Below are 12,231 nucleotides of genomic sequence, written 5' to 3'. Positions count from 1 at the left end.
CCCTGCCCCCCCCCCCCCCCCTTCATTGTTCCTGATCTTTTTTTATACGACCCCCTCTGTGCTTTTTCTAAGATTTGTACGTGATGATCGGCTCTCTGTTTTGGAAGTCTTACATATTGGCTGACCTGAGCGTGTCTGTCTGCGCTAATATACCAAATGGTGTACCTTTTGTTGGTACTGTAGATCTGTAGGTTTTGTTTACTGTTGGTGTGTGTGGGTGTTTTTGTTTTTGCATGTTAATAAGAACGGAAAAGCATCTTTTTTCCCTAGAAGCTGTTTTTACTGTGAGGAGGAGAAAAAGGACGTTTGGGTGAAAGGGGTCATTACTGTGTCTAGACAGATCATGTTTCAATGCGTACTCAACATTAGCAATACCTTGTGCCTTTATGTCTATGGTGTGTATGTGTGCGTGTGTGCATGTGTATGTATGTAAGTGTGCTTGGCCTCTGCCCTGCAAAGTACATGTGCCTGTATGTGTACGAACTAAGTTTTGACTCTGCGAGCGTGTGTAATTGAAGGAGTGTGTGTGTTTTTATAACACAACTGAGTGCGTCATTCACTTTCAGCGTACAAACAGTGGCATTCAGTTTGATCGTTGTGAAACCTCTCAAAGAAATGTATTTATAGCAGTTGAAAAAAGACTTTACTGTTGTTGTAAAACCATTATTCATGTCAATATATTATCCTATAACCAACCTATCGTCAGTTTATACCTAAGGTACAGCCAGTGGAGCTTTGGGTGACTAGCTTTGAGATGCACTTACCACAGACCAGTTATCAATGCAGTCGTAGGGAGTAACCCTGTGTATTTTAAAATTGGTAACATATAAAAATGAACTTTTTAAATGTTGATATGTTTCTATGGTGACCACACACAAACACACACACTCAATTCTGTCTCGCATGTTCTAGCACTTTCTCATGCCTGGAGCAAACAGGATCGAGCCAGATCAAACTGGATCGGACTCAATTTGGACAGAAAGCCGAGAGAGACAAGTCTTGTATTCATCTTTCTGATCGTGTGCCTTCGCTACTCTGGCATATTGAATCCTTGGTTTCTGCTTTTGGGGCCTTTTTTCCTCTTTCTAATATATTTTTTTGGACTTCCTGGTTCTGCTCGCCGCTGGGTTCAGAGAACTGGACTTTGGGGACTGGACTGGACCTCTCATACAAGAGAGAGAGAAAATACTGAAAAATGAATAATCTGACTGGAGACAAACACATTATGTCACTCTCTCTCTCTGTAAACACAACTAAATGGACTGTTTTTATAAAGATGCCGGCCTCCACTTTTGATATATCTGTTTTCGCCCCAGCACAGAGCAGGTGAAAGCCAAAATCAGCCACTTTGTGTTGTGGGTTCGACTGGGCAGAACTGGACGGTAGCATCTATATACACCTGGTTCATTTCATCGGTCTGTCACATATTATCGAACATATATTTCATCTGTTTATCATTGTTTTTTTGTTATGGATTTGTCAATGCCAAATTCTGTCTATCGGCACTGAAGTTTTAGAACATGGCTTTTGAATGTGTTTATTTTCCGAAGCAGTTTTATTGTCTCCACAGTGAGTTTTCTGTCTGTGTCCCTGCCATACAGAACAGTATTTCAGTGGCTAGATCTGTGGCGTTAGAACGGTGTCATATTACTCCCCGCACTTGAGGATACAACAACTTCTTTTTCAGTCAGTCTGTCTTATATTTTACTTCACAAAATATTTGTTTATATTGTGTATATGGAGAGTTTTATCACAGATTGAGAAAGCCTGAAACACTGACACCTTCCATTCTTAAATGACTGTTGGCATGAAAGTAAATGTTATTGTTGGGGTCCTGTTAAAGATAGGAAGATAAAGATTTTTGCCCACAAAACAATATATTTTATGGGCAAAGAAACTCTTCATAGGCACATAAAGGTAAGAGATTTGTTTTCTATCTCAATCACAAATAGTCGTATTTACGTATACGCACAGGTTATCATCAGAGTATTTTAGACCCAGGCTTTTCAAACCTAAGATATGAGCTCACTCTTAAACACAATGTTTACTTGAGCCAACTTAAAAACACAATACTTAGGAATCCCAAATGTTTGCCGGATTTTAGCATGGAATCAGGACTGGCTAACCTTGCCCTTGGCCTGGGGATCGGCAGGGATGTGCGTTACTTTCCGTTTGATTTCCCAATGAAAAGTAGTCAAAGTGGGAATGCAGATGTTATATCAAAGGAGACATCAAACTTGTTTATTCTACCCCCCCACCCCCCATCAGATCACCCACACTACCTGTATTTATCAAACCTGTTAAAGTAAAAGAACTGATATCGTATTGCTGGTCAGGTTACCTTAAAACCTCTAATGATTTCAAAGGGGCCTTAAAATCAAGCCGCCACTTCATAAGCAAGAATTGGTGTGTTCATTAATTTCCACAGTTCTTTACAGTGTGGATTTCACTATGTTTTAGGATTTAAGTTCACGTTCTTTTATTGGGGAAAGTTCAAAATGCTGACTCAGCAGTTCAGATCAGCTCTCTTACTTAACATGGCCCGCACTGCATTTTGGAACTCATGTACACACACATTTGCCACAGGCCTGTGCTAATGTGTGGCAGAGTTGTGCTGTCTGTGGCCTCTGACAAGGTGTTTGATCAGAGGTTAAAGGTCACAGTGTGTGTATCTGTGTTTGTGTGAAGTGGCTGCATGTGAGCCACCAGGAAGCCTTGTTGGGACGTTTTAAGGGGGGGCGTGGGATGGGAAAGAAACTGAATGGGAAGGGGAAAGGGGTGTTTCATGTGAACTGATTTGAAGAGGATGTCTTTGTTAGTTTGGATACTTTTTATATATAAAGGAATTAATGCAAAAAAGAAACATATGGCTAGAATGTATGTGTAGGGGAGTACTGCTGTCCTGTTAGTTCATACCAATATTTTAAGTAAATAAACAGTTGTGTTTCCATATCCACTTTTCCTTCCTGGTGTTGATTGTGTAAACATCCTCACTGTTTTTGTTTTTTTGTTTGAAACCTAAATTTATATTATTCACCACATAAAGAGTTTAAGTTGCAGTAGTGTCAGTAGTATCCCTAAAATACAGTAACCTAGTAATACAAAAATAAGACGACAGATACAGATCAGTTAAGGCTGTTGCATTTCCTACTGTAATGCTGAATGAATTAACAACTCTCTCAACTTGCATTGCCTAAGCGTCACTGGTTGAAAAACCACTTCCCCGCCCGGGGCAAACAGGCTCGGCTCTTCCTGACGTGGCGAGCAGTTAAAGGTTCGCCGGTTCCTCCGTGGGCTGCAGCGATTGGGCAGACTACCTGTTTGGTCTTTTTTTTTTATTATTATTTTCTACGAGAAATTTAAATACACAGGTGGTAGCGGCATGTGCGCGCGTGTGGTTAAGGATATGTAAATAAAACAGAAGTGAAACCGTGGCACTCTGTTCTGGTTTCCAGGCGCATACAGATTCTCAGACGCAATGTTTGGCAGATAGTAGCAGAAAAGACTTTGGATTTTAATACGAGGTAAGGGATATAATTAGGCTTCTAATGTAGCCCAATTCGATGTGACAAGTACATCGTTTGACTTTAGTTTCCTTGAAGCTACTGTAGCGCCATGTTGTTTATCAAGTTTTTAGTCTGAACTATATTAACATCCTGCGGTGAATCACACTAATACAAAACACAGGCTATTGTCCTAAAGTGTCCGTTCACCGTAGAAAGGGCTCTGTACCGGAATTTATGTGTGTGTGACTTCTTCTATAGAAATGGCTTACAAGTCAACTTTGGACTGATTTAGATTTGGGTCCCACACCTGACGCGCCTTCCAGTCTGCAGGTGCAGCTGCGCAGTCATGCCTCAGCTCTCGGCCACCGCGGTGCTGCAGCTCGCGCTGCTGCTCTCCGCTCTGCCCGCGCAGTATATCATCACCCGGTGGAGCGGCTCCACGCCGGTGCAGCGCTACCACGCGACCACACGGTAGGATCCGTGCGCAAAGGGGCTATTCTTTCCCAGAGACGCATAAGTGTAGGGCATCTCCACTTTGTGTGAAGGCGATACAATCCAAGAGTTGGGGAAAATATTTGTAATTTAATAAATGAAGTAATATGCATCCTAGTCCCTATAGAAATATTATAGTGAAACTAGCACATCATTATAGGAATAACCTAGTGTTTTGGTTTATAATTAATCAACAGACATGGTGTTTCAGGTTGCTTCGAATTTGGAAAGAGTGGAAGAAATCTTTCATCAATGGCACTGCATGGATTGACTGGGCAAGCCAGCAGATGTCCAAAGTCCAGTGAGTATGGGATGTTTCCCCGATCCCAAGAGTGATGACTTCTTGTAACAACAGACTGCCAATGTTTTTGCTTTTTTGCTTTCCCAAGGTCTTTGGTTGGCTTGGGACAGGAAGTGCCACAAGAGTCACTTGCCGTAGAGTCCATGCTTTATGATAATGACGAGGGATACTTTGGAGGTTTGTTTCTATCTACTATATCTATGGAAAGTTTTATTTTTTGTGAGATCAATCATCTGGAGCTTGCTTATTTTAGTAACCCACAATATACACTGCCACGTTCTTAGGATAAACTGAAATTTCTCGTCTTTCTTCGTCCCTGCAGCCTCAAAGACAGCGCGGAGCCCTCGTCCTCCGTATGTGTTTCTGCGGGTTGGAGAGGTGGTGATGGAGAGGAAGGGTCATATGGTTGGGGTGGTGGTGAGCTGGGACCCTGAGATGCGAGCCCCTGCAGAGTGGGTCGACAAAATGTATTCCAATTTTGAGGTTAGCAGCCATGGCTCCACACACCTATACTGCTTCTTGAAAGTCCTTCAAGCCTACTTGTTTGTCCCTCTCTTTAATTTCCCTTTCTCAAGTGTTGGCAGTTTGGGAATGTTAAAAAATGAGCCAGTTCTGTGACTGTATATGCATGCAGGGCACCAAAGCAGAGAAGACCCCTCATTATAAAGTACTGTTCAGCGGGCCTGGACCCTCCTCTCTGTTTGTTGGATACTTGCCTCAGACGCAACTTGAGCGCATCACTGGGATGAGGGTATGTACTGAGAACACAGCACATCAACACACACATTCAGTACATGTTGGGACTCACTGTTGGATGCTTCTAGCCGGACATTCCCACCTTGGAGAATTACTTCACACATTTTGATGGGGAGCGGTTCGTCATGCAGCCCTGGCTCAGAGAGATCTATCCCGAGGACGACAAAGTGGACGCCTGACTGACGCTTGGCTGTGCGTGAACATATAGGCGACACGGGATATGCGATGTTAAAACCACGGGAGGAAGTTTGGCTATTGCTTCTCTGTGGGTGTTTCTGACTTTTCAAAATGTGTCTGAGAGACAAATCTGGTCTCAAGTTTCTACATTTGTCAAAGAAATCTACTGAAATCTGTCAATCACGAGTTGTAATGAGTAGATACAAAATGCCAATATTTTCTTCAGACATGTTGACCTGTTAGTCATCAGTGGTGGAAAAAGTACTCAGATACTTTGCTTAAGTAAAAGTAGCAGTACCACAGTGTAAAATACTCTAACAAATAAAAGTCCTGCTCTTGAAATCATACTTAGATAGTAGCAGAAAAGACTTTGGATTTTAATACGAGGTAAGGGATATAATTAGGCTTCTAATGTAGCCCAATTCGATGTGACAAGTACATCGTTTGACTTTAGTTTCCTTGAAGCTACTGTAGCGCCATGTTGTTTATCAAGTTTTTAGTCTGAACTATGTTAACATTCTGCGGTGAATCACACTAATACAAAACACAGGCTATTGTCCTAAAGTGTCCGTTCACCGTAGAAAGGGCTCTGTACCGGAACTTATGTGTGTGACTTCTTCTATAGAAATGGCTTACAAGTCAACTTTGGACTGATTTAGATTTGGGTCCCACACCTGACGCGCCTTCCAGTCTGCAGGTGCAGCTGCGCAGTCATGCCTCAGCGGTGGCCGAGAGCTGAGGCATGACTGCGCAGCTGCACCTGCAGACTGGAAGGCGCGTCAGGTGTGGGACCCAAAAGTATGCAAGTACTACTATCAAATAATATACTTATTACTTAATAATAAACTTAATGATCAATAGTATTCTTTGCAGAATGGCATTACAGAATATTGTATATTATTTTACAGCTGGTAAAGGTGGGGCTAATTTGAACTACTTTATATCCTGCCAGGTAGCTTCACCTATAATACATCATAAATTATATTTTGCATTGATAGTCTGAATCTGCGAGGTAACTAGTAACTTAAGTTATCAACTAAATATAGTGGAGTAAGAAGTACAATATTTACCTCCAAAATGTACCTAACAATTTGACTTAAGCACAATACTTGAGAAATTGTACTTAGTTACATACAGTTGTTACATTCCACCACTGGTAGTTGTATAGCCCAAAATTTGAGTAGATCGAAGATCATTTTTTCCTCTTTGCTGGATCTCAATGTGAGCGTGTCTTATGTGGATTTGAAGTAACAACGGGACTCGCTTATGAATGTTGTAGTATAGCTCGTAGTTGTCCTAACTTTTATTTCTTTGAGATGTACAAATATACAGTATTTTAATTTGATGTGCCAGTAAAACAGATAAAAGACATTTTATCTGGCAAAATTGCTTTTGAAATCTATGTAGTTTTCCCATTTATAATACTGTATTGTCTGAGGTAGGAAAAAAACTGGACATTCATTCAGCCACTACAACTGAGCAATAAAATAATTTTAAATGTGACATAACGGTCTGTGGTTTCATTAGTCAATGACAAATGTCTTCAGAGTTTTTTCCTGCTTCTGTCTCTGAGGCTGAAGGACACAGACACCCGTGAGGAGGCGGTGACTGTGGGTGCACAGGGAAGGTGAGGTAGGGGTGCAGCGCCCTGGCCTCTGCCCCCATCCTCCTCATCTTCATTCTTCCACTCCCTTGTCTCCTCCTCTCTGACCAATAGAGGGTGTCCCAGAGTTTGCCCCAGGAGCTGACTGACTTCGCAGGCCTTCTGCTGAGCGTTTTCAACTGCTGACACACACGCACGCCGCCTAGAGCACAGATGAGCACACACAAGTTAAAATTGCTGCATTTCATCAAAGTAAGGAGACGTCTAGACAGGTACAGTTATGCTGAGATGTTTGTATACCTCACTTGACTCAGGCATTCAGCACTGTGGTAGTACTGCGGTGTTCCCACATTAACACTCTTGTCCAGCTTCTCCAGCAGGACACTACATACACGCTCCATCTTCTCAAAGTCTGAGAAAGTGACCACGACCTGTGGGCACATTTTGTTACACTGTCATGTATAACTCAACACACACATGTGCTGTAGAGTTAGTGAAGGGTAACAGCATCATGTTTGTCCAAATACTCCACCTCTGCATCCATGTGATACTGGTCTGCCTCTCTATGGAGAAACCTCCTCACTGTGGTGTCGTTGTCACTAACACCATGTTGTCTAAGCAGAATGAATAAATTAAAGAGTATTTCATTCATTGCAATCATGGTGTACTTCAAGAGACTTAGAACAAGGCGAAATTAGCAAATTGACCTTTTTAAAATCTAAATTTTAATATATTTCACACAAAATAAGTAGTGAGCATCCAATTAGAAAGCTAACAGGGCTGCCAGCCCATTTGCCTTCCATATGGTTTCAATTTGTAATTATTGGTGCATCAATTACCACTTTTACTAGTGCAACTACAACTCCTACTTAGAATAAATTAAGGCCCTTCAGTGCTAACGTTACCCATGACTGTATAGAGTAGGCTAGTTACTCAATAGTCCTACGACCAGTGCTGGTTAAGTATCAAGGAACCTTTCCATAAGAACTGCGCAGTTTCCATTGTATGCTACTTTACACTTCCAGTTACATTCCACCACATTTCTGAGGGACATGTCGTAGCCTACTTTCTACACTACTGTATTTTATTGACAGCTACAGTTGCAAGTTACTCAGTGTCATTTTGTTGATAGCTAACGTTAACTGTTACCAAAATACTTCAATGCCTCAGTTAACAGCACTAGTTTAGTTGTAACATTTCTATTTAACGTTGAAGTTAACGTTACCGCAGCGAATACTAACCTAGCGTTATTGTTAGCTACACAGTTATAGTGTTAAACTAGGTTATATTTTCACCTGACGGTTTGTAAAATGTATTCAAGTCGCCGTGACACGCTGTTGGTGACCTCGTTGACTGACTCTTTGCTGTTGCCCACACTGACCCGCACCGACACTCGGTCCGCCGGGCAGCAAACCTCCGCTGTTCCCGTCACCTGGACCTCCCTAACCCGGTTACTGGGTCCTGGACGAGTAACTGCTCGCACTTCGAGTCCCTGCTCATTTTCATTACCGGCTAATTCCCGACCAGCAGCCGGTAGTATCGCAGCGAAGACTCGACTCTGGCCGTCCATTGTTTTATACAGTCTAGCCTAGTTGGTAAACACAAACCAACTTCCCGCTACTATGGCAATGAATGTATTGCTCGTCGGGATTTGTAGTCTTCTTCTTCTTCACTTTCTTCTTCTTCTTCTTCACCTTCTTCACAGTTTGATGGCGGTCCAGACACGTTGCATTAACGCCACCTGCTGGAGTGAACACTTTTCCACTTCAAATTCATGAATCTCCAGGGCTTTATCTCTCTCTCGCTTTGACACACATTCACTGATAACCATCCCACTCCTTGTTATCCTGATCTATCGCACATCTCCCAGTTTTCCTCCTACAAACTTTCCAACCTCATGTGGATCCTTGAATATCCGTTTGTGTCACTGCTACCATACCAACAAGATACTTCTCCTCTTTCCTCGTTGTCTGACTGGAATCACTTGACACTTTGCTTCGCTTCCTTTTCTTTGTATTTTCAAATCCTCTCGTGTCCTCATTTCCTATTTCGCTCCGTTTTATAACTCTCAGGGCCAATGTAGTCATGGCTTTCGACTTGTTGTGATTGATCTATCAGGGTAAAAAAATGCTGATTTTGCCAAAGACAGATGCTAAGCAATGAGTAAAGTAGTTTCTAACCGTCTGAGATAGGTGAAACTCCTAAAAACATATTGGTGCGTGTCCTAACCTTAAGATCCCCAAGTTTTTGTAGTAAGAGGACTTCATAAAGCATAACAGTAAAACTATAGCCGAGAAGTCAGAGGTAGGTCAAGGTTCAAGATACATTGATGTGGCATTCTACAGGACAGGACTGAGGAAGAGGAAGGTGAGGTTGAGATTGGTATTGTGGGTGAAAGTGACAGCATTACCCCACTTCCCTCTGACAGTGAGGATAAATTTGAGGAACCAATGGTGATCAATGAGGTGGGGTATGAAGACGCTGATGATGATGATGATGATGATGATGATGATGATGAGGACTGGTCTGACAGCATAGATTCTGGATATGACTCCATGTTTGAGGAGGAGGAGGATTTTGAAGATGATGATGATAACATCAGACCTCGCTCCCCTCTCATCCAGCAGTTCTCACCAGAAAACATTGTGCAGGGACAGCAACAAGTGTATCCTCCTGTTACTGCTGGTGCTCCTGTTGCCGGTCCCGCTGGTGTCTCCCTGTGATGCTGTTCCTCAGCAGCTGATGGTCAGGCACCCACAGGTACCTATTAAGCATCAGGAGCTTCCTGGGTCAGCAAGTGGAAGAACCTGAAAAAGGTCTACCCTCAATTTCTCAAAGGTCGGAAGAGTCCGCTCCCCCGACCTCAGGCCTCTGCTCTTCCACAAAGAGTAGCAGGGACGAGAGCTACAGAGAGCAGGTAAGTGCAAACAGGCACAGGTGGAACTGTGAGGACAGCCATGAAGAGTCAGCTACCTCAACTTCACGCTTTAGCTTCTTTACATACAGGATGAGGGAAGACACATGGAGTCAGCACCCTCAACTTCATGCCTCCGGCGGTGGGCTGATAAAAGTCTCCTGCAATTCTTCAGTTCAGGATTATAAACATTACATCAGCCTCCCCACAAGACGCGGAAAACTGAGACTCTACATCCAGGATTTCCATGAAGACAGAGAAGATGTGTTTACTCCAGAACAGATGAGAAGGAATGACTTCTACAGGACCAGCTGGAGAGATGTCCCCTTTCTTTCAGTCAGCTAAGTAAGTAATCCCCTCACTAAGACTACAGCAGTGCCAGTAGTTTAATTAAGTGGAGGTATGCTAAATTTTACTACAAAATGTGGATCATATTTATTATAAGAACCTTCTTAAATATGATTCCATTGTTCATAATATCATTTCATTATTATTGGCCAAAGGTAACAATATAGCTACCAACAATGTAAAGGTTATGGCAGATGTCAACCAACCAATCATCAAGTATAACTAATAAATAACAGCTGCCTGCATTAACGTTACCAGTTTCAAATGTTTACCCTGGGGTATGGCTTACTGGGGGCTCTTAATTTGGACGGAACCATGTTATAAATTACACCTGCTCTGGCTAGTAAAAATATCTGGTTTGTATAGTTTTGAGTCAAGTTTATATGTTAAGCATATTAGCACGGCTTGTGATACATTTGGAGATAAACTGTGATATCAAACAGTTGGATATACATTATAGATGTGTGGTTGGATTTCATCGTAAGTAGCAGTTTTCTAGTGGGTATTCAGAGGATGCAAGGTGGAAATAGTTTACTTTTGCATAATTAAGCCAATAAATGTCTGTATTGGACTCTGCACAAACCTCTTAATTTCTGTTAATAACAGAAGTACACTTGAAAGCAAGTAGGCCTTAATACCTTTCTGCACATGTACACAAGAAGCCCTAAAAGAAGATAGAAAGGAGGCCATTCAAAATGCACATCCCATAATGCACTGTACAGGCATATCTTTCTTATAAAATGAATATATCAAGATTTTACCTCTAGGTGTATTATCTGCTAGCAGAATATTGTTTCTTGTATAGCAGCACTTGTTATAAACATCCTCCTGCCATTTCAACAGATGTTTGTCACTCAGACTGAGGAAAATATGGTACACACCTCAATACAAGTACTGTATTACTTGGGTTAGTCAGTATCTCTGTTTGGTCAGCAGATGGCAACAAAGTATAAAATAACAACATAGGAAAAATATGTCTGCACATGAAGTCATAGGATATGTAGAGGCCTTTACATGCAGTGTAGAGTATTCAGTCCAAAAGTATAGATACATTTGAAGTTACTTTTTTTGGAATAATTCTAACTGTCAAATATTTATTATTTAGTATTAAGGCTGCACAATTAATCAAAATATTAATGAAATTGCATCATGGCCAAGTGTAATGTTGCACAAGCTGCAATATTGTTTTGATAAAGGTAAAATGTGTGTCAAAACAGTGTTGTAATGAAGTACTGTAGTGCTGCAGAGATGCCATGGCCTACAAATCTTGTTCTCCAATTGTAAGAAAACACATTTGTTTTGTACAGACCCCAGCAAATGACACATGGTTTTAATATTTTTTTTCAGTGAAAATGAAAACTGTGATGCAAGAATGATCATTCTAACTAACCGTGAATCATATCACAATCATAATATCTTTTAAAATAATAGAAAATTATGATTTGTTTTACCATATCACTCAGCCCTGTTTTGTACTGGTACTTCTGGTAGTTGGAGGTAATAATAATGAGACTAATAATAATAATAATAATAATAATAATAAAATAATTTGGCTTACACTGCACCATATTTTGAACGTAAAAACTCACAAATATAAATAGGTAAATGTCATATTTCATTACTAAAATGTCCTCACGTTAGTTTAAATGTTTTAAAGCACTGTTTAATGATTAGTGACCAGACTTTTTAAGGGTCTAAGAAATGAGGTGATAGTAAAAAGCAGAAAGAAAAAAGTGAGAATCATAATACAAAAGAGATAAAGTGTATAAAAATAAACTCAATTTAAACTTTATTTTTAGTGTTTTCTTTAATTTTGGAATAAAATATTACTTAGTATAAAGAGACGACATTGTGCATAGTCTCTCATTAATCTGTCAGTTTGGAGGCCATGTAATCTGCAGTCTCTCCATGTACTTTAGTCCCCTTATGTGCCCTCTTCTTTCATTTTTCAAGGACATTTGGGAGAAGCCGAGATTTCTGCCAATTCTGGACGCTGGTTTCTTTAAACAACCAAGTTTGTTTGGTTTCCCTGGAGTATTAAACTGTGAAACGGGCTTTATAATCACAACCTAAAAATACAAGGCCATATTTGTTGTTATTGTCTCCGGTTTCGCCGGTCCCCCTGTATGCTCTG

At 41.1% G+C, this 12,231-nt stretch overlaps 2 protein-coding genes and 1 long non-coding RNA gene across 6 annotated transcripts in view; 1 reads left to right on the top strand and 2 right to left on the bottom strand.

The window, feature by feature from the left end:
- The window catches only part of LOC123977407, a 2,999-nt gene extending 2,173 nt beyond the window's left edge, over positions 1–826 (bottom strand). Inside the window, exon 1 of the long non-coding RNA XR_006826660.1 lies at positions 765–826. This is a non-coding gene — a long non-coding RNA (uncharacterized LOC123977407). The remainder of the gene's footprint in view (positions 1–764) is intronic.
- si:dkey-261l7.2 (uncharacterized protein LOC569751 homolog) lies at positions 10–5,947 on the top strand. 4 transcript variants are annotated; one of them, XM_046060058.1, is made up of 7 exons: positions 10–3,524; positions 3,830–3,977; positions 4,210–4,299; positions 4,388–4,476; positions 4,622–4,782; positions 4,934–5,050; positions 5,124–5,947. In XM_046060058.1, the coding sequence occupies exons 2-7, from the start codon at positions 3,853–3,855 to the stop codon at positions 5,232–5,234; spliced, it is 693 nt and encodes a 230-aa protein (XP_045916014.1). In that variant the 5' UTR covers positions 10–3,524; positions 3,830–3,852; the 3' UTR covers positions 5,235–5,947. The 4 variants fall into 4 exon arrangements, with proteins under 4 accessions (XP_045916014.1, XP_045916013.1, XP_045916012.1 ...); XM_046060057.1 differs by having other exon boundaries at positions 3,799–3,977; XM_046060056.1 differs by having other exon boundaries at positions 3,765–3,977.
- A 552-nt stretch (positions 5,948–6,499) lies between these two features.
- irak1bp1 (interleukin-1 receptor-associated kinase 1 binding protein 1) lies at positions 6,500–8,515 on the bottom strand. Its single transcript, XM_046060054.1, has 4 exons — positions 8,131–8,515; positions 7,368–7,449; positions 7,136–7,266; positions 6,500–7,037 (listed from the first exon to the last, which is right to left on the bottom strand). Exons 1-4 carry the CDS (start codon positions 8,403–8,405, stop codon positions 6,776–6,778), a joined length of 750 nt encoding a protein of 249 aa, XP_045916010.1. The 5' UTR covers positions 8,406–8,515; the 3' UTR covers positions 6,500–6,775.
- Positions 8,516–12,231: the final 3,716 nt, after the last annotated feature.

This window comes from Micropterus dolomieu, linkage group LG10, assembly GCF_021292245.1.
Source record: "Micropterus dolomieu isolate WLL.071019.BEF.003 ecotype Adirondacks linkage group LG10, ASM2129224v1, whole genome shotgun sequence".
Taxonomy (NCBI): Eukaryota; Metazoa; Chordata; class Actinopteri; order Centrarchiformes; family Centrarchidae; genus Micropterus; species Micropterus dolomieu.
This window is presented reverse-complemented; position numbering and strand designations above follow the sequence as displayed.